The sequence below is a fragment of the Mustelus asterias genome, chromosome 12 (genome assembly GCF_964213995.1).
Source record: "Mustelus asterias chromosome 12, sMusAst1.hap1.1, whole genome shotgun sequence".
NCBI lineage: Eukaryota > Metazoa > Chordata > Chondrichthyes > Carcharhiniformes > Triakidae > Mustelus > Mustelus asterias.
Genome location: NC_135812.1, coordinates 106,299,008 through 106,317,794, shown reverse-complemented (window position 1 = coordinate 106,317,794; position 18,787 = coordinate 106,299,008). Strand labels below are relative to the sequence as shown.

At 41.0% G+C, this 18,787-nt stretch overlaps 1 protein-coding gene across 7 annotated transcripts in view; it reads right to left on the bottom strand.

The window, feature by feature from the left end:
• Positions 1–78: 78 nt before the first annotated feature.
• The window catches only part of rhot1a (ras homolog family member T1a), an 84,724-nt gene continuing 66,015 nt past the window's right edge, over positions 79–18,787 (bottom strand). For 4 of the 7 annotated variants that reach the window (XM_078225824.1, XM_078225823.1, XM_078225826.1 and 1 more), the window contains one exon: positions 79–1,304. In XM_078225824.1, the coding sequence (XP_078081950.1) occupies positions 1,187–1,304 (118 nt within the window). In that variant the 3' untranslated portion in view covers positions 79–1,186. Of the gene's footprint in view, positions 1,305–4,614; positions 4,762–18,787 lie in introns of all 7 variants that reach the window. The other 3 variants (XM_078225821.1, XM_078225822.1, XM_078225825.1) reach the window with 1 other exon arrangement.

The following is an 18,787-nucleotide window of genomic DNA, read 5'->3' as shown; positions in this document are numbered from 1 at the left end:
AGATAATTGATTAAAAAATCCTAAATTCTTAAAAAAAAATTTTGGACACAAAGAAATTAACTACAAGGACGTACGATACAGCACGTAGATATTTATTGAAATTGTTTGAAAAAGTCAAGGATGAAAATCAATGTGACGCAACAGTTATTGGTTCAATATACAGGAAGAATGCAAATTCATTGTAACAGAAAATTGCAAGGATGCTCAATATGGTATTTCAGAGCTAACTGTAGGAGATACTGTGAACCATGCAATTACTACACTCTAACAAAGCGATAACTGTACTGTCTTTGCATTGCAACACAGTACAGGTTATAGGAGCAAGAAGTCTCTTACGCTTTTTACTTGTGAGTGTTAAGATCATGGGAACCTGGAAGATTTGTATCCTTTCAAAGACTGTAAAACAACCTTTGTCTTCTTGCCTGGTTTGAAAAAAAGAGAAATAATAAACTAGGGCTGGGAGAGGGGGAAGGAGGAGACAAGTAATGTCCATTTCCTCTGATACATGACTAATTTACTGGGTACATAAGGAAATTTTATGGTGTGAGATAAAAAATGATTGCTATTCTGTGTACACTGATACCCTGAGAAATAAATCTCTTGATGACCCCACTTTGTGCAGACGCGCTTCCTTGAAATTAAAATATTACCTAAACAATAAATAAAACACCCTCAAATGTTTTAAATACCAGGCAAGTCTGACTGGAGGATAAAGTTCTAAATATCCACATGAAACAATCACTCCGACATGTAACTTGCTGCACATAAACGGAGAGCAGACTTCATAACTGTACCAGGCATCCCGGGGCAATAATGCCATTCGGCTGATTGTGCAGATATATACATTATTTACAAAATTATGTCCCTTTTGGGCCTCTGATGTTGGCAGCTTTGAATTATTCTTGCTTTACAGGGCACCTAAAGATAACAACACTACTGGTACCCATGGCAAAACAGAAACAGGTTCTGAAATTGCAATAGAGTTGTAACAGATCTGTATCGTCCTTTCAAATGACTCGGGAGCTGTTAGTCAGCTTGACCCTTAGATATTTTTGTTCTCTGCACCGCTATCCGTTGAAGAAATATGTTTGCATATTAAAATAAAAACACTCAATATTCATTGCAGCTTCTTGAAATTGTATATAAAACTCAAATTGTGTGAGCGAATGGTTCACTCCCGTTCTGATCACCGTTGTTTCAGTAATGCTTTGTACACAGCAAATCCTAGGACAGCAAACACCGTGGCCCCAAGACTTGCTCGAAGCCAGAAGGTTGAGGTCTTCAGGTCTGCCTGTGCTGTGTGTCTAAAAGGAAGAAATGTTTATTGTAAGGGATTTGAAATATTATAGCGACACAGTCCGACATCAAAGTAAAGGGTCAGTACATTTTTTGAACACGTGCACAAGTTCAATCACCAAGCTGTATTTAAAAAAAGACATATTATGACATTTTGGTGGATATGATTGATTTAGAATACACAACGACAAATCAGGATAAAATGAAGCAGTGATATGATAAGTATGGCAAACATGCTCTTTGCACTTGAGGCCATATAGTGCACTTGTAAAGACATAGGGTGTGGACTACAATAAAGCCAAATGTGTCCACAGTGTAATATGAGACAATAGGTGGTTACTGAGCATGCTCAATTAAGCACTGAGCCAGACTCCTCACAGTACGACAGCTTAGCACATTAGTTAAAGCAGCAGTATTACTAATCTGGCTTAATATCCCATGTTAGTTGCTTGTAAAATTTATAGCAGTTGCTTTTCAATAAACCTGCTGTAAAAATGATCTACTAAAATAAATTTTAAAATCTTTAAATACCAGTTTATAAAAACTTTATCTTGTCTGTTCCATAGGATGCAAGTCAGTAATAGGGTTAAACACAGAATAAGTTAGTGAAACAATTATTACATTAAAGACTAAATTAAAACAGTCAGAACCAAGCAATATTTATGCAGTATAGTCATAAAATACTGCGGATATACTGAATAAATATTTATGCAGAGAAAGGACAGGTTAGTACTTAGAGTACAGACTGAAACACAACATGCTTTTACATGTGCTGAGAGTGCTGCTTGTATCCAGTATTTCTTTTTCATCATTTTCAGTTTCTCTCCATTAATTATCTAATTCTAAGTTAGCCACACAGGAACACACTATCTTGATGCAGTATTAACCTCAGCAATCCAAGTGCATCTGTTCCATTCATCAAGCATTATGACAGCTTTTAAGTAGTTAAAAATCTGACACTAAATCCTATATTTGGTTCCTTTCTCCTTTTGCTTCCACCTTTCTATCCTCTTTGGTTGAATGAGATTTTCACTTTATGGATAACATCTGCCTACATTACAGCTATTCTTTTCATTAAAACAACTGGGGTGACACAGTGGTTAGCACTGCTGCCTCACTGCGCCAGGGACCCGGTATCAACTCCAGCCCTGGGTGACTGGAGTTTGCATGTTCTTCTCATGTCTGGGTGGATTTCCTCCATAGTCATGATGTGGAGATGCCGGCGTTGGACTGGGGTGAACACAGTAAGAAGTCTCACAACTTTAACCTGGTGTTGTGAGACTTCTTACTGGATTTCCTCCCACAGTCCAAAGATGTGCAGGTTAGGTGGATTGGCCATGCTAAATTGTCCCTTAGTGTCCCAAAATGTGTAAATTAAGGGGATTAGCAGGGTAAATATGTGGGGATAGGGCCTGGGTAAGATGCTGTAGGTGAGTTGCTGCAGACTCAATGGGCCGAATTTAGGGATTCTATGAAAATTTAGCAAATTGAAAACTTTAAAAAAGTCTCCCTACTCAATTTTGCAGAGAAGGCATTTGAGTGATACTCAGCTACATTTGGTCAAAATATGCTGCCTTATTCCCATCCACCTTCTTACTCTATAATTAAGGCAATTTCAGTTGCAAGAGGATCAGGTCCAATTTAAGTTCTCACTGTCCATGAAGGTGCTTGAAATTTGCTCAAAAAACCTCCAGGCTTAATTCAGATCAAGTACAGTTGCTGTTTTAATTTGCAGACAATACCCTTAGTGGAGGACAAGATGATTGAATTACTGTAATAACCCAAAAAAATTCAAACATCACACTAACAGCTAAAAACTATTGTTGGATTTTCAAAAGGTCAATTAAGGTTTTCTTTAATTTAATTAAAATCAAATTATATGAAATATGCATCATACCTAATTTAAAGATAACCGGAACCATGCATTGTCTCAAAACAAAAGGGGTCACAATACACCTTTAACACAAAGCTTCCAGACTACACTTCTTGCTGCTTTGAACACTAATTATTCTTACTGACACAAACATCCAAATGTATTTTTAATACACAATACATGCTGTAGTTTGATGCAAAAATCAAAAAGAGATAGTATTTCTATTAAAATGTATTTACCAAGTTGGTATTGCTACAGAGATTGTGGGTTTGATAGTGCATGAGTACTCAAAATCAGTCAACTCTTGGCTGGCACAGGGTGGTTGCCTATTTCACATAATCCAAGGTATTGAGATTTTGCCATTTATTCAATAGACAGGCTCTCCCCAACACTTAGACACAGAGGAAGCACACCTTACATCCTTAAACACCACTAGCTTATAATAGATGTACAAATTCTATGGAATATATATATGTTGCTCTCAATGCAATATAGTCACAAATCTCTGACATTACATTAAATATAATAGTATTCTTACAAAGCCCAGCTTTCCACTTGGAGAGATTGAACAGTTTAGGCCTATACTCTCTGGAATTTAGAAGACTGAGGGAAGATCAAATTGAGGCATACAAGATGATAAAAGGTAAAGTTAAAGTTTATTTATTAGTCACAGGTAAGGCTTAATTAACACTGCAATGAAGTTACTGCGAAATTCCCCTAGTCGCCACATTCCGGCACCTGCTTGGGTCAATGCACCTAACCAGCATGTCTTTCAGACTGTGGGAGGTGTGGATAAAGTAGACATGGAGCGAATGCTTCCTCTTGTGGGGCATTTTAGGACAAGAGGTCATAGTCTTAGGATAAGGGGGAGCAAATGTAAAACAGAGTTGAGGAGAAACCACTTCTCCCAAAGGGTTGTGAATCTGTGGAATTCGCTACCCCAAAGTGCGGTGGATTCTGGGACAGTGAGTAAATTTGAGGAGTTAGACAAATTTTTAATTGGTAATGGGTTGAAGGGTTACGGGGAGAAGGCAGGAAAATGGGAATGAGGAGCATATCAGCCATGATCGAATGGCGGAGTGGACTTGATGGGCCAAATGGCCTACCTCTGCACCTATATCGTACGAACTTATGAATATTAAATAAAAATTCAATCCTTTTAGTCTCAATTTATGTTCTACAGACATTAAAAGACTAAGATTTACATGTCTCCTCTCCATTGCATGTCTTTAACAGGACATTTGCAGCTGCCATATTCTGGACATATGCGTGGAGACAATATTGAAAAGTATATTGTGATAAACATGATATAGTCAGAAGATCAAGGCAGCCAATTCAAATGAAGTCACTGGAATGTGGAAAAATGTTCACCAATATTATCACTCCCATTTTTTCAAATGACAGCCAGAGTCTGGATGAGGAGAATTTACTATGTGCACAGTTACCTGTCTTCATGATGTAAACTGCGAGCACCAGAAGACTCCATGAAGATAGAATCTTCAACAAAGCTCACGGCGTGTACTTGATGAACGAGACTGCCTTCATCATTCGCCAACAGCAAAGCACCCACCTCGTCTACTCGGTCTTTTAACCTTATATATACACACATGCATACAAGTATGCAGTTCATAATATAGCACAGAATAGAGCGCATGTCAACCTAACAGTATATTTTTTAAAATTGCAATTTGATTGGTTAATGCTTTGACTCAAGGAGCAGTCCTGTATAAAAATCAGGCTTAAGTGTATATGAATCCTTAATCTCAATGTATAAATCTTTGTCATCAAGACATCTTAATTTCAAATAGAATTTTTGGGAAGTCGGGATGTGGAGGATCCAGACAGCATACAGCACAAAATCACTCAGAATAAAGAAATCATATTTACAAAGAGACTTTACTTCCTCCGCTGCAGGCAAGGATATGAGGTGATTGAGGTTTTTGAGACTTGGAAAAAAAGAATGATAGCATGGGCAGCAAAAAACACAATTCCTCTGGTTGCAGTGTCTGTATTGTCTTCTGTTCTTGGGTAGCTCTGAATATTCATCACAATTAAAAGGTAAACTCTTGATTGTTGCAACAGAGCAATGAGTTGAAAAACAGCAAATAGTTGAAGGGGAATAAGCAAAAGGGACCTCAGGGATGGTTAGGACTAGTAAAAGTATGAAAGTTGGCAATCTATAGGAGCGTTCAAAAAGACCCAGAAATAAGTGAAATTGCTGTTGTAGGAAAAGAGAAGCCAGCAGCACGTTAGGTAGGATCCGGGGGATCGTAGGGACTAAGCCATCACTAGAGTATGCTGGGAAGGTCATGCAAGATCATAAAAGGCAGAACTAATAAACTAAGAATCTTATTAAAATCCATAAATACTAATTCGTTTTACTCTGGAGTCAAATAAAAAAGATCCAATTAATGTTGCAGCTAACTCTGTGCAATTGGGTGGAAAATAATATGCAGCACCACAGAGCAGCTTAGCAGCAACTGGACAGCCCCAGCTTACCAGTTTGGGTAAATATTTGATATTAAAAATACACCAAGGTTAATTTGATGAAGATACTTTAAATAGAAAATGGAGTAACTATCCTTTTCTTTTAAAGAAACTCGGAGACTTTTCTCCACTTTAAAGTTAGGGCATAAACATGATTCGTATTACTAAATTTATATGGATTTCTGTTTGACAGGACTGCCCCTTTATCAGGATGGTCACAATTATTTATACAGTAGTTCAACACCAAATTTTTCAGTCACCTGCTACAAGTAATATTTTCTCTGCATCAAATGACCAATGAATACAATGGCCTGTTAGTGACTAAGTGGCTGCAGTCACTTGCTAACTGAGCATGCTCATGCCTAGTTAATTCACGTTAGGAAATATCAGTACAAATGAGGGATATTGTCTTGAGTTAACAAGTATCCCGGTTACGGCTCGGAGGTTATTGGTGCAGTGGGCCTCAAACAGCAGCAGACAAAGACGTGAATAGCAGCAACAAAGACATTCGGGGAAAAACCGGCCACCTGAGGGCAGAGCAGCAAGAATAAGAAAATGCAAATGTGAATGCAGAGGCTCAAAGTCTATCCAGTAAACCACATCAGTGAATAATTTACTCACAATAAGCAACAGCTCCGAATTAAGACTCAACAGCCATGTATTTAAGGTAGTTACACCAATATTTCACTTTGAGGGCAGTTACATTGAACATGGACAATAGATGACTAACAGGTTGGCGGTCTCAACCAGGGCACAGGCCCGAATACCAGTCTCAGCAGCAATTTATATTCAGCGTTTTACTCTAGACAACAGCTGCAATACTCCTGGCAGTAGTCAAAGGGGGGAGGGAGGTGAGGGTGTAGGAAGTGAAATAGAAAGAGCAGAAATCCCTTTATACACCTCTTTGCCAGGTTTTCTATTGTGTTAATAATGTTGATGGGAATGACTGTAAAACATGAAGGATTAGTCACAAAAATATTTGTATGAGAAAATTATATATTGCAGCATTTGTTTTCAATAAGTACAAGCAAGAATTGAATGGCTGTCATTAGCAATTAAACAACTAATCCTTTCAATAATGGATCTTGATACCATTAGATCAAATTTAGTTAAGACATATTTAGAATTAAAATGTCATGAGATCTGTTGCACGAATAAGCTGCAAGTCATCAATATTGTTCAAATACCAGCAAAGTGAAATCCTGCTAAAGAGACCCAAGAAAAATTAAACCAGAAGCCATTAGATGGACATAAAACACACAACATCCAAAGTAGGTGAACTATTGTTTTCCATCTCCAAGAATAAAGTCAAATCTTTCTAAAGTAACACTGGAGTTGGGGAGGGAAGGAAGGATAGGTAAACAGACAAGATGCAATATAGTTCATAAAAGTGATACGATGCAAGAGTAGACATAGTGCCTACAGGCAAACACAAAATGAAAATGGACACCTAAAAGACAGAAAATTAGAAAAGAAAAAGTACATGTTATGATGCACTAAATTATCCACAGTTTGTCTCCACTCCAGCATGCAATAATGGGAAGTGTAATAACAGTAGTTCAAACCATCAAGCTTTGTGATTTAAAAATTGAAATGGGATGTTGGGTTGGGAATGTCTGTAACGTTTTGACATTATGAAGATAGAACACTGGAAGTACAGGATAAGGCAAGATATTCACATTCACCTGAAAATCTAAAATTACAATTAAAATTCAGATAATAGAATTAGAAAAAGTTTTAAATCTAAATTATAAACTTGTACCTGTGCTAACAGCCAATTCAAATAATAGGAGTTAAGACCATTTGGTTTTTTTTGCAGTAGCTGGCCATTCTATTATATTATCCAGTCAGCATTTTTATGGAATAACAGATGTTAACAACACCAGCAATCATCAGCAAAGAAAAAAGACTGAGCATTCTGAATTCTTAATTTTAGTTTTAATAAGGAATTCAAACTGGCAATTTGAAAAACTGGAAAGATTCATCACTTCAAAATCTCAGGAGTTAGTAATTAATTTGACGTTCCATTTGAGCAGTTGTTTATTCCAAAGAGCAGGAGTTATTGAATAAAAAGCCAAGCAAAAATGTTTAGTACTTTATAAATACTGGCCTTTCCATCCAGATAGTATCAAAATAATTTACAATAGTGCAATTCATGATATCCACAAACAGGGACTTCCAGCACTTAGTGATCAGGAGTGCGAGCTCTGGCTGATTTTTCTTTCTTTACTCTGTAGACACTTAGGACAATTGTAGTGGCTCTGCATTACTCTGGCTGAATTCAGTTAATTCATCACAGGCCAGGAACTGCACCCAGCATCTGCAAGGATGAGTTAATTACACACACACTTTGTCAAGTGAGTCAGTGCATGAGCTATTTTCTCCAGTTTAATGTATTTTGTGTAAATTTAAGATTTGCTTAACATGGTACACATCAACAGATATTACATGCTGACTTTACAATTCTAGAAAACAGTTTTAAATGAAAACACTATGCTCCACCATTACCAAGTCTTTATATTGGACAGACTTGAGGTGGAGGAGAATAGAAGAGATTAGAGGAAAGCAGGATGCCAAATTTCAAAGTGGAGACTCAATTTGAATGCTAGCTCCAAATTAAAACAGATATTTGACCCGTAAACTTGTATACCTATGACAGGAAGGATTTCTTTTATGATTGTTAGCATGAAGGTTTGAACTCCCAAAACAGATCCAGAAAAGCTTACTACCCCTAGCTGTTAATAAATGGCAGAAGGCATTGCAGACAGAAATCAAACAATACAACCAACTGAACCAGAGACAGCAATTTTCAGATAAACCAAGGACACTTTCCATTGGACTAATGTAAATTGACAGTTAACAAAACATTACGTTTTTCTACTTGCAATATAATCAGTACTACTTTTTCCTTATACAGAAAATTGATTGGTATGAATTTAATTTATTTTTTAACAATATGTAGTATTCCAATGCACTTTGGTAAGGTTAGCCAACTGAAGAGTAACTGCACTTGCTGAACTACAGTATTTTCATAACAATCCCTTTCTCTCTCTCTCTTTCCCCCCCCTCTCCCCCCAAGTGCTCCCAAAGAGTCTGCGTCTAAATTTTTAAACATGTAAATGTACTTTAAGATGCAAGATGTTGATAAACTGAATACCTTCAAGATGCATAATCTTTGTGATGGGAGACTATAGATTAAAATTTCAGCATTCTTGAACAAGTTGGTTGTACCTTGGAGTCCTGTATTTGTTTAAAAATTCTTCAATAGCAGCCTTATTCCCGGCATATCCACTGTTTTTTCTGGCTCCAATTTATAATTTGCACACTTACCTGAAGGAAGGACAAGTTGCTCCTTTTTTAAAAAAAAATGTATATATGGAACCAATTAGCCTGCAAGCCCAGGTCTTTGCACATGATCTCTTAACTAGTTTAGGGAGCTACATACCGGGTACTGCATTTAACTCCAAAATACAAACATTTTTCATGGGCTGATATCCTGATTTCAGTTACATCATTTTGAAGAAAGTTGTGGGCTAAATGAGGCACTTCTCTCATTTTTCCCCGAGCAGGAGCCAGCTCTTCAGTGGAGCAACAGTGTAATCATTGGTCCAGTGGGCAAAGGTTGGTGTGAAAAGTATCATGAATTGACGAGAAATATCTACAGGGCATCTCAGTATCAAAAGGTAAACGCCCATGACATTGCAACATGCCAAAGCTGCGAGTCAGCTTTTCAAGCCAGGTCATAAGTGAATTGTATCTTATACCCCATCGATTAACTCGTATGCTTGTTTTCCTTTGAAGAAAAGAATGGAGTTGATCGCTTCATTATTTAAGGCTAGATCTCTCTTGCACAGAATGGCAAAGTGGAATGAAATTGAGAGGGAATGTGAACCAGAGTCTGGGACCAATGGTGAAAATCTGCAATGCATTCAGACTTATAAAGCAGCAAGAAATTAGAAGTTGCTGCTGTTATTTCAAGTGAGTATAAAATGAAGCAGAAAGGCTCTTGTGAGAAGCTAGGACTTTTAACAGAAAATAGTTGGCATGATTCTAACCTTTAAATAAAGCTAGAAACATTATCCTAGAAATTATATGGATATTCATTTCATCTTTACAGTGCAAGTATTGAAGCACATCTACTGGCTGCAAGGATCTTATGGCAGTAAACTCAATTAGTAAAAGCACTCAAATCTTTTAATATTGAGGATTTATAAATAAGGTTGACATCTCAACTTTCTAAAAATGTCCAACAAATCCATCCCATGTCCTCTTCTTCCTCCTTGCATCCTTCTCCCTATATTGATGCTGAGACTCATTGTAGTATGTTTAATTCCTGGCCTTAGGTCTCGAGAAACTCTTTAGTTTCTGCCCTCACTCCCAAGATTAAGGTTTTAAGTGAAAGCTCACGGAATCCAGAGTACCGCAAACGGGATCACAAATTTGCTACAGAACAAGAAACAAAATTCAAATCAGCAGACATAGTCAGATTGGTCTCAGCTGATCACAGATTTGCAAAGATTTGATCGAACAACCCCAATGGCCACAATAATTAGTTTCAGCATTGGTAGTATTCTCATTAGAGTCAAAATGTAATATTCAAGTTCCAGTCTAGGATTTAAGCCAAGCTTGACTTGAGACTTCAGTGCAGTATTAAGAAAGAACTAGCAGAAGTGTTAAGCATTTTATACTAGCTGGAGCTCAACTATATCTCAGGGGGACCAATATCCTGGCGGGAAGGTTGGCTAAGGCTACTGGTGAGACTTTAAACTAGAAAGGTTGGGGGGAGGGAATCGAAATGAGGGGACTGAGAGCGAGGAGGTTAGCTCGCAAATAGATAAGGAATGTAGACAGGGTAAGAGGGAGGTTAGACGAGTGAGGGAGAAGGGAAGTGCTCAGGCTGAAGGTCTGAGATGTGTCTATTTTAATGCCAGGAGTGTAGTGAATAAAGTGGATGAGCTTGGAGCGTGGATTGCTGCTTCGAATTGTGATGTGGTGGCCATTACGGAGACTTGGATGTCTCAGGGACAGGACTGGGTGCTTCAGGTGCCGGGTTTTAGATGTTTCAGGAAGGACAGGGAGGGAGGCAAGAGAGGGGGGGGAGTGGCACTGTTGATCAGGGATAGTGTCACGGCTGTAGAGAAGGTGGACGCCGTGGAGGGACTGACTACGGAATCTCTGTGGGTGGAGGTTAGGAATAGGAAGGGGTCGGTAACTTTGCTGGGTGTTTTCTATAGGCCGCCCAATAGTAACAGAGATGTTGAGGAGCAGATGGGGAAACAGATCCTGGAGAGATGTAGGAATAACAGAGTTGTCGTGATGGGAGATTTTAATTTCCCAAACATAGATTGGAATATCCCTAGGGCTAGGGGTTTGGATGGAGAGGAGTTTGTTAGGTGTGTCCAGGAGAGTTTCCTGACACAGTATGTGGATAAGCCTACTAGAGGAGAGGCTGTTCTTGATCTGGTGCTGGCTAATGAACCTGGACAGGTGGAGGATCTCTCGGTGGGTGAACATCTTGGGGATAGCGATCATAATTCTATCTCCTTCACGATAGCATTGGAAAGAGATAGGGTCAGGCAGGCTAGGAAAGTGTTTCTCTGGAGTAAAGGGAAATACAGTGTCATCAGGGAGGAAATTAGACGGGTAAATTGGAAGGAGGCATTCTTGGGGAAAAGTACCGAAGGAAAGTGGAGGATTTTCAAGGAATGTTTGTCTGGAGCTCTGCATGACAACGTTCCGATGAGACAGGGGGGTGTTGGTAGGGTACGGGAACCGTGGTGCACGAAGGTTGTGATGAACCTGGTAAATAAGAAAAGAGAGGCGTACAGAAGGTTCAGAGAGCTAGGAGGTGTTAAGGATTTAGAGGAGTATACGCGATGTAGGAAGGAGCTTAAGAAGGAAATTAGGAGAGCGAGAAGGGGTCATGAGAAGACCTTGGCGGGTAAGATTAAGGAGAATCCCAAGGCTTTCTACAAATATGTCAAGAGTAAAAGGATGAGATGTGAAGGCATAGGACCCTTAAAAGGTGAAGGGGGAAAAGTTTGTGCGGAACCGTTAGAAATGGCGGAGGTGCTTAATGAATACTTTACCTCGGTATTCACGGTGGAAAGGGATCTGGGTGGTTGTACTGCTGGATTGCGGAGGACAGAAAGGATCGAGCATGTGGACATAAAGAAAGAGGATGTGTTGGAACTATTGAATGGCATCAAGGTTGGTAAGTCGCCGGGACCGGATGGGATGTACCCCAGGTTACTGTGGGAGGTGAGGGAGGAGATTGCGGAGCCTTTGGCGATGATCTTTGCATCGTCGATGGAGACGGGAGAGGTTCCGGAGGATTGGAGGATTGCGGATGTGGTCCCTATATTCAAGAAAGGGAACAGGGACAGCCCGGGAAATTACCGACCGGTGAGTCTAACCTCAGTGGTTGGTAAGTTGATGGAGAGGATCCTGAGAGACAGGATTTATGATCATCTAGAGAAGTTTAGTATGATCAAAAGTAGTCAGCACGGCTTTGTCAGGGGCAGGTCGTGCCTTACGAGCCTGGTTGAGTTCTTTGAAAATGTGACCAAGCACATTGACGAAGGAAGAGCGGTGGATGTGGTCTATATGGACTTCAGCAAAGCGTTCGATAAGGTCCCCCATGCAAGACTTCTTGAGAAAGTGAGAGGGCATGGGATCCAAGGGGCTGTTGCCTTGTGGATCCAGAACTGGCTTGCCTGCAGAAGGCAGAGAGTGGCTGTGGAGGGGTCTTTCTCTGCATGGAGGTCAGTGACCAGTGGAGTGCCCCAGGGATCTGTTCTGGGACCCTTGCTGTTTGTCATTTTCATAAATGACCTGGATGAGGAAGTGGAGGGATGGGTTGGTAAGTTTGCTGACGACACCAAGGTAGGTGGTGTTGTGGATAGTTTGGAGGGATGTCAGAAGTTGCAGCGAGACATAGATAGAATGCAAGACTGGGCGGAGAAGTGGCAGATGGACTTCAACCCAGATAAGTGTGTAGTGATCCATTTTGGCAGATCCAATGGGATGGAGCAGCAGTATAAAATGAAGGGTACCATTCTTAGCAGTGTAGAGGATCAGAAGGACCTTGGGGTCCGGGTCCATAGGACTCTTAAATCGGCCTCGCAGGTGGAGGATGCGGTCAAGAAGGCGTATGGCGTACTGGCCTTCATTAATCGAGGGATTGAGTTTAGGAGTCGGGAGATAATGCTGCAGCTTTATAGGACCCTGGTTAGACCCCACTTGGAGTACTGCGCGCAGTTCTGGTCACCTCATTACAGGAAAGATGTTGAAGCCATTGAAAGGGTGCAGAGGAGATTTACAAGGATGTTGCCTGGATTGGGGGGCATGCCTTATGAGGATAGGTTGAGGGAGATTGGTCTCTTCTCCCTGGAGAGACGAAGGATGAGAGGTGACCTGATAGAGGTTTACAAGATGTTGAGGGGTCTGGATAGGGTGGACTCTCAGAGGCTATTTCCAAGGGCTGAAATGGTTGCTACGAGAGGACACAGGTTTAAGGTGCTGGGGGGTAGGTACAGGGGGGATGTCAGGGGTAAGTTTTTCACTCAGAGGGTGGTGGGTGAGTGGAATCGGCTGACGTCGGTGGTGGTGGAGGCAAACTCGTTGGGGTCTTTTAAGAGACTTCTGGATGAGTACATGGGATTTAATGGGATTGAGGGCTATAGATAGGCCTAGAGGTGGGGATGTGATCGGCGCAACTTGTGGGCCGAAGGGCCTGTTTGTGCTGTGACTTTCTATGTTCTATGTTCTATTTCATCGGAGCATTACTGAAAGAAATGTGACACAAAGTCATTTAAGGACTGTCATAAAGGTTTTTGGGGGGGGGGGGGGGGGGGAGGAGGTTTGGTAGAGCGCGAATTCCAGAGTTTAGGGCCCAAGTAGCTGAAAACATGACCAATAATGGAGCGATTAAAATCGGGAATGTTCAAGGCGCCTGAATTAGGTGCATATATCACAGAGGGTGGTGGAGCCAGGAGAGATTACAGAGATAGGAATGGTGAAGCCATGTAAAGATGTGAAAACCAGGATTAATTTAAAATCAAGGCAATGCCAGACATGGGAGGCAACATTGGACAGCGAGTAGTATTTGGCATGTCAGCTACGACTCTCACCAACCTTTACAGATGCACCACAGAAAGCATTCTTTCTGGTTGTATCACAGCTTGGTATGGCTCCTGCTCTGCCCAAGACCGCAAGAAACTACAAAAGGTCGTGAATGTAGCCCAATCCATCACACAAACCAGCCTCCCATCCATTGACTCTGTCTACATTTCCTGCTGCCTCGGCAAAGCAGCCAGCATAATTAAGGACCCCACACACCCGGACATTCTCTTTTCCACCTTCTTCCATTGGGAAAAAGATACAAAAAGTCTAAGGGCACATACCAACCGACTCAAGAACAGCTTCTTCCCAGCTGCTGTCAGATTTTAGAATGGACCTACCTTGCATTAAGTTGATCTTTCTCTACACCATAGCTATAACTGTAACACTACATTCTGCATTCTCTCCTTTCCTTCTCTATGAATGGTATGCTTTGTCTGTAGAGCGCGCAAGAAACAATACTTTTCATTGTATGCTAATACATGTGACAATAATAAAAATCAAAGAGGTAACTGTGTGGGAGTGGTAAGAAAAGCCATTGCTGATGATTCTCTGGCTATGATTAGGCAGATAGGATTGGAACCAGGTGAGTGCAGTCCAACTCAGCTAAAAAGCAGGAGAAAGTTTTGGAACAGCTGGTGTTGTTGCTGGTATCGTCAAACGGTACAGACAGGTGGAGAAGGGATTGGCAGAGGCTGCTGATTGGATGGTCTCAAACTTAGCGAAAATAAAACCCATGAGCTGGTAGGATTTATTGGAGGCGAGAGTGGAGGAGTCAGGGAGAGGTGTTTAAGAAGATACAAGTCAAGCACTCTGTAAATCTGAAATCTGAACACATCCAAAAACCGCACTCTCTTTGAACCTCATTGGCCTCGAGTGTAGGAAGTCTAGCTGTTTGTCTCCACTGGTAACTTTGTGATTTTTGTGGTGAACATATCAAAAAGAAATTATACACACCCTGTATTTATTATGCAATGATACTTTTACTTTTCTGGCCATTTTATTTACTTTAGACTACAGCTGGCCTAGGGTTAGGCTATTGTAATACAAGTTTCATAGAAACCCTACAGTGCAGAAGGAGGCCATTTGGCCCATCAAGTCTGCACCGACCACAATCCTACCCAGACCCTATCCCCATAACCCTATACATTTACCCTAGCTAGTCCCCCTGACACTAAGGGGCAATTTAGCATGGCCAATCCACCTAACCTGCACATCTTTGGACTGTGGGAGGAAACCGGAGCATCTGGAGGAAACCCATGCAGACATGGGGAGATGTGCAAACTCCACACAGACAGTGACCCAAGGCCGGAATCGAACTGGGGTCCCTGGCACTGAGGCCGCAGTGCTAACCACTGCTAACCCTTATATCCGTTATCCGAAAACCAAAATGATCTGAAATCCGAAATGCAATTAACCCTGAGGGTTTCAGATAAAGGATACTCAAACTGTAATAAAAACAAAATACTCAGCAGATCAGGCAGGACCTGTGGAAAGAAACAGAGTTAATGTTTCACGTCTGCGATCCTTCCTCAGTTCTGAGGCAAGGTCCAGAGCTGAAACATTAACTCTGTTTTCCCTTCTCAGATGCTATCTAACCTCAGCATTTCCATATTTTCAGTTTTTATAAGAACATAAGAAATAGGAGCAGGAGTAGGCCATCTAGCCCCTCGAGCCTGCCCCGCCATTCAACAAGATCATGACTGATCAGAAGCGAATCAGTTCCACTTACCCGCCTGCTCCCCATATCCCTTAGCGATCAGAAATCTATCTACCCGTGATTTAAACATATTCAACGAGGTAGCCTCCACCACTTCAATGGGCAGAGAATTCCAGAGATTCACTACCCTCTGAGAGAAGTAGTTCCCCCTCAACTCTGTTCTGAACTGGTCCCCACTTATTTTGAGGCTGTGCCCTCTAGTTCTGGTTTCCCTTCTAAGTGGAAAGAATCTCTCTACCTCTACCCTATCCAGCCCCTTCATTATCTTATATGTCTCTATAAGATCACCCCTCAGCCTTCTAAACTCCAACGAGTACAGACCCAATCTGTTCAATCTCTCCTCATAAGCTACACCCCTCATCTCCGATATCAACCTGGTGAACCTTCTCTGCACTCCCTCCAAGGCCAACATATCCTTTCGCAAATAAGGGGACCAAAACTGAACACAGAACTCCAGTTGCGGCCTCACCAGTGCCTTGTACAGTTGCAGCAAGACCTCCTTGCTTTTATATTCTATCCCCCTCGCGATAAAGGCCAACATTCCATTCGCCTTCTTGATCACCTGCTGATCTCTTTATTTCAGATTTCCAACATTCACAGTATTTTGTTTTTGTTGTATATTTAAGACGGGTTACTGAGTACATCCTTGGAATAGTGTATACCTGACAAGGCCATAATTTACTGTTCATCTCTAATTGCCATCGAGAAGGTGGTAGATAACTACCTTCGAGAACCACTGCACTCCACGTTGCGGAGGTACACCCACAGTGCTGTTAGGAAGTTCCAGAATTTTGACCCAGTGACAATGAATTAACAGTGATATAGATGAGACTTGGAGAACTTGCATGTGATGGTGTTCCCATGCACCTGCTGCTCTTGTTCTTATTGGTATTGGAAGTGCAGCTTGTAGGTACCGCTGTTTGTCGACGGTGGAGGGAGTGAATGTTTAAGGTATAAGGATGGGATGCTGATCAAGGGAGCGGCTTTGTCCTGTATAGTGTCAAGCCTCTTGAATGTTGCTCGAACTGCACTTTTCCAGACAAGTGGAGAGTTTTTCACAAGACTTTTAACTGGAGACAGGCGGTGAGTTACTCGCCACAGAATTCCAGCTTCTGAGCTGTTTTAGTAGTCACAGTATTTATGTGGCTGGCCCAGATGAGTTTCTGGTCAATAGTAACCCCCCAGGATGTTGATAATGAGAGTGTTAGCAATGATAATGCCATTGAATGTCAAGGGAAGATGATTAGATTCTTTAGTGATGGAGATGGCCATTACTTGGCACTAGTGTGGCACAAATGCTATTTGCTGCTAATCAGCTCAAGTCTCAATGCCGTCCAGGTCTTGCTGCATGCAAGCACAGACTACAGCAGTGTCTGCAAAAGGTAATGAACATTGCAATCAGCAGGGAACATGTTCACTTCTGACCTTATATTGGAGGGAAGGTCACTGACGGAGCAACTGGACATGGCTGGGTCTAGGACACTATAGATCTGGCTAAACCCAGTTGTCTGCCATATCCATTCCAAGTCTGCAACACTTGGATATAAGGAATCAGAACCAAGGGGGAACACCAGGGAAGAGCAATGGTTTTAATGGGGACCAGGGCATTGAAGATGGGGATGAAGCTTTGGTTGAACAGATCAGTAGCTGCATATATTACACAGAACTTTGTTAGATATAGTATTGCAAACGATGTTGGGTGTGATAGCTAATGTAAGTACCTCAAACATTATCACTCAAGATGTTATTTTAAAAAGGGATTTTTTATTCTTTATTCATCAGATGCGGCCTTTGCTGGATAGGCCAGCATTTATTGCCCGTCCCTAATTTTCCCTGAGAAGCTATTGGTGAGCTGCTTTTTTGAACCACGGCAGTACATCTGGTATAGATACACCATCAGTGCTGATAGGGAGAGAGTTCCAGGATTTTAACTCAGTGACAGTGAAGGAAGACTGATATTTCTAAGTCAGGAAGGCATGTGTCTTGGAAGGAAACCTGTAGGTAGTGGTGTTCCCATGTATCTGTCACCCTTGTTCTTCTATGAGGTACAGATCACGCATCAAAAGATGTTATTGAAGGAGCCTTGGTGGGGTTGTTGCACTATATTTTGTACAAGGTAAGATGTATCATTACAAAACAATCAAAACCATAGAGATAAGCACGTAAATAAAATTGATTCCAACTTCACCGATCAACAATTAAGGCAGGCTAATATTTTCTTTCTGAAAAAAATCACAAAAAGTATTTCTTGAAATAGGGACAAAAAAAGCCGAACCATGAAAAAAAAAGTCACACTTTAGTAATTTATGGTATTAACTGCAACGTGTGATACTGACTTAAGTAAAACATTAAAATGAAAATGGATCGGCTTTTGATTAAATTGAGCGCTAGTGAAATGAAGAGAGCAAACGCTCCAAATCAGATTTCAAGCTCAAAGAGTGTTGAAGCTCTTGTATGTTTCTACTTAAAAACTTGTCAGATTGTCACCACTCGCAGGTAAGCTGACATCCATCCAATGGCAATGTTATGGTAGCTCAGTTCTTGGCAGATAAATCCCAATGTTCCAACTAACTTTAGTATTCTTCAAAATTTTCCAAAGCTTTGCTAGTTAAATAAAAATAATATAAAATCAAAGTACTATATAAAAATGTAGGACCTGAACAGAAGAACTAAACTATATCTGTTCACCTGGTCCAATGATTTCCCCGAGTTAGAATCCCAATTCACTTGGAGATCATCCTTAGTTCCTGTAATACCACAGGAGATTAACTGGCACTCATTAAATTCACACAGACAACTTTGGAATAATTTTATCCACTGTCCACCCACCCATCCCCACCTGCATGATTCTGCATAATGAGTAAAGGCGGCTATAATTAAGTGGCATAGTTGGGGTACTTTCATGAGAACATAAGAAATAGGAGTAGGCCATCTAGCCCCTCAAGCCTGCTCCGCCATTCAATAAGATCATGGCTGATCTGATAGTGGGTTCAGTTCCACTTACCCGCCCGCTCCCCATAACCCTTAATGGTTAAAAATCGATCTATCTGTGACTTAAACACATTTAACGAGGTAGCCTCTACTGCTTCATTGGACGGAGAATTCCAAAGATTCACTACCCTCTGGGAGAAGAAGTTCCTCCTCAACTCTGTTCTAAATTGACTCCCCCGTATTTTGAGGTTATGCTCCCAGTTCTTGTTTCCATTGTAAGTGGAAATAACCTCGCTGCTTCTACCCTGTCTAGCCCCTTCATTATCTTATATGTCTCTATGAGATCTCCCCTCCTTCTA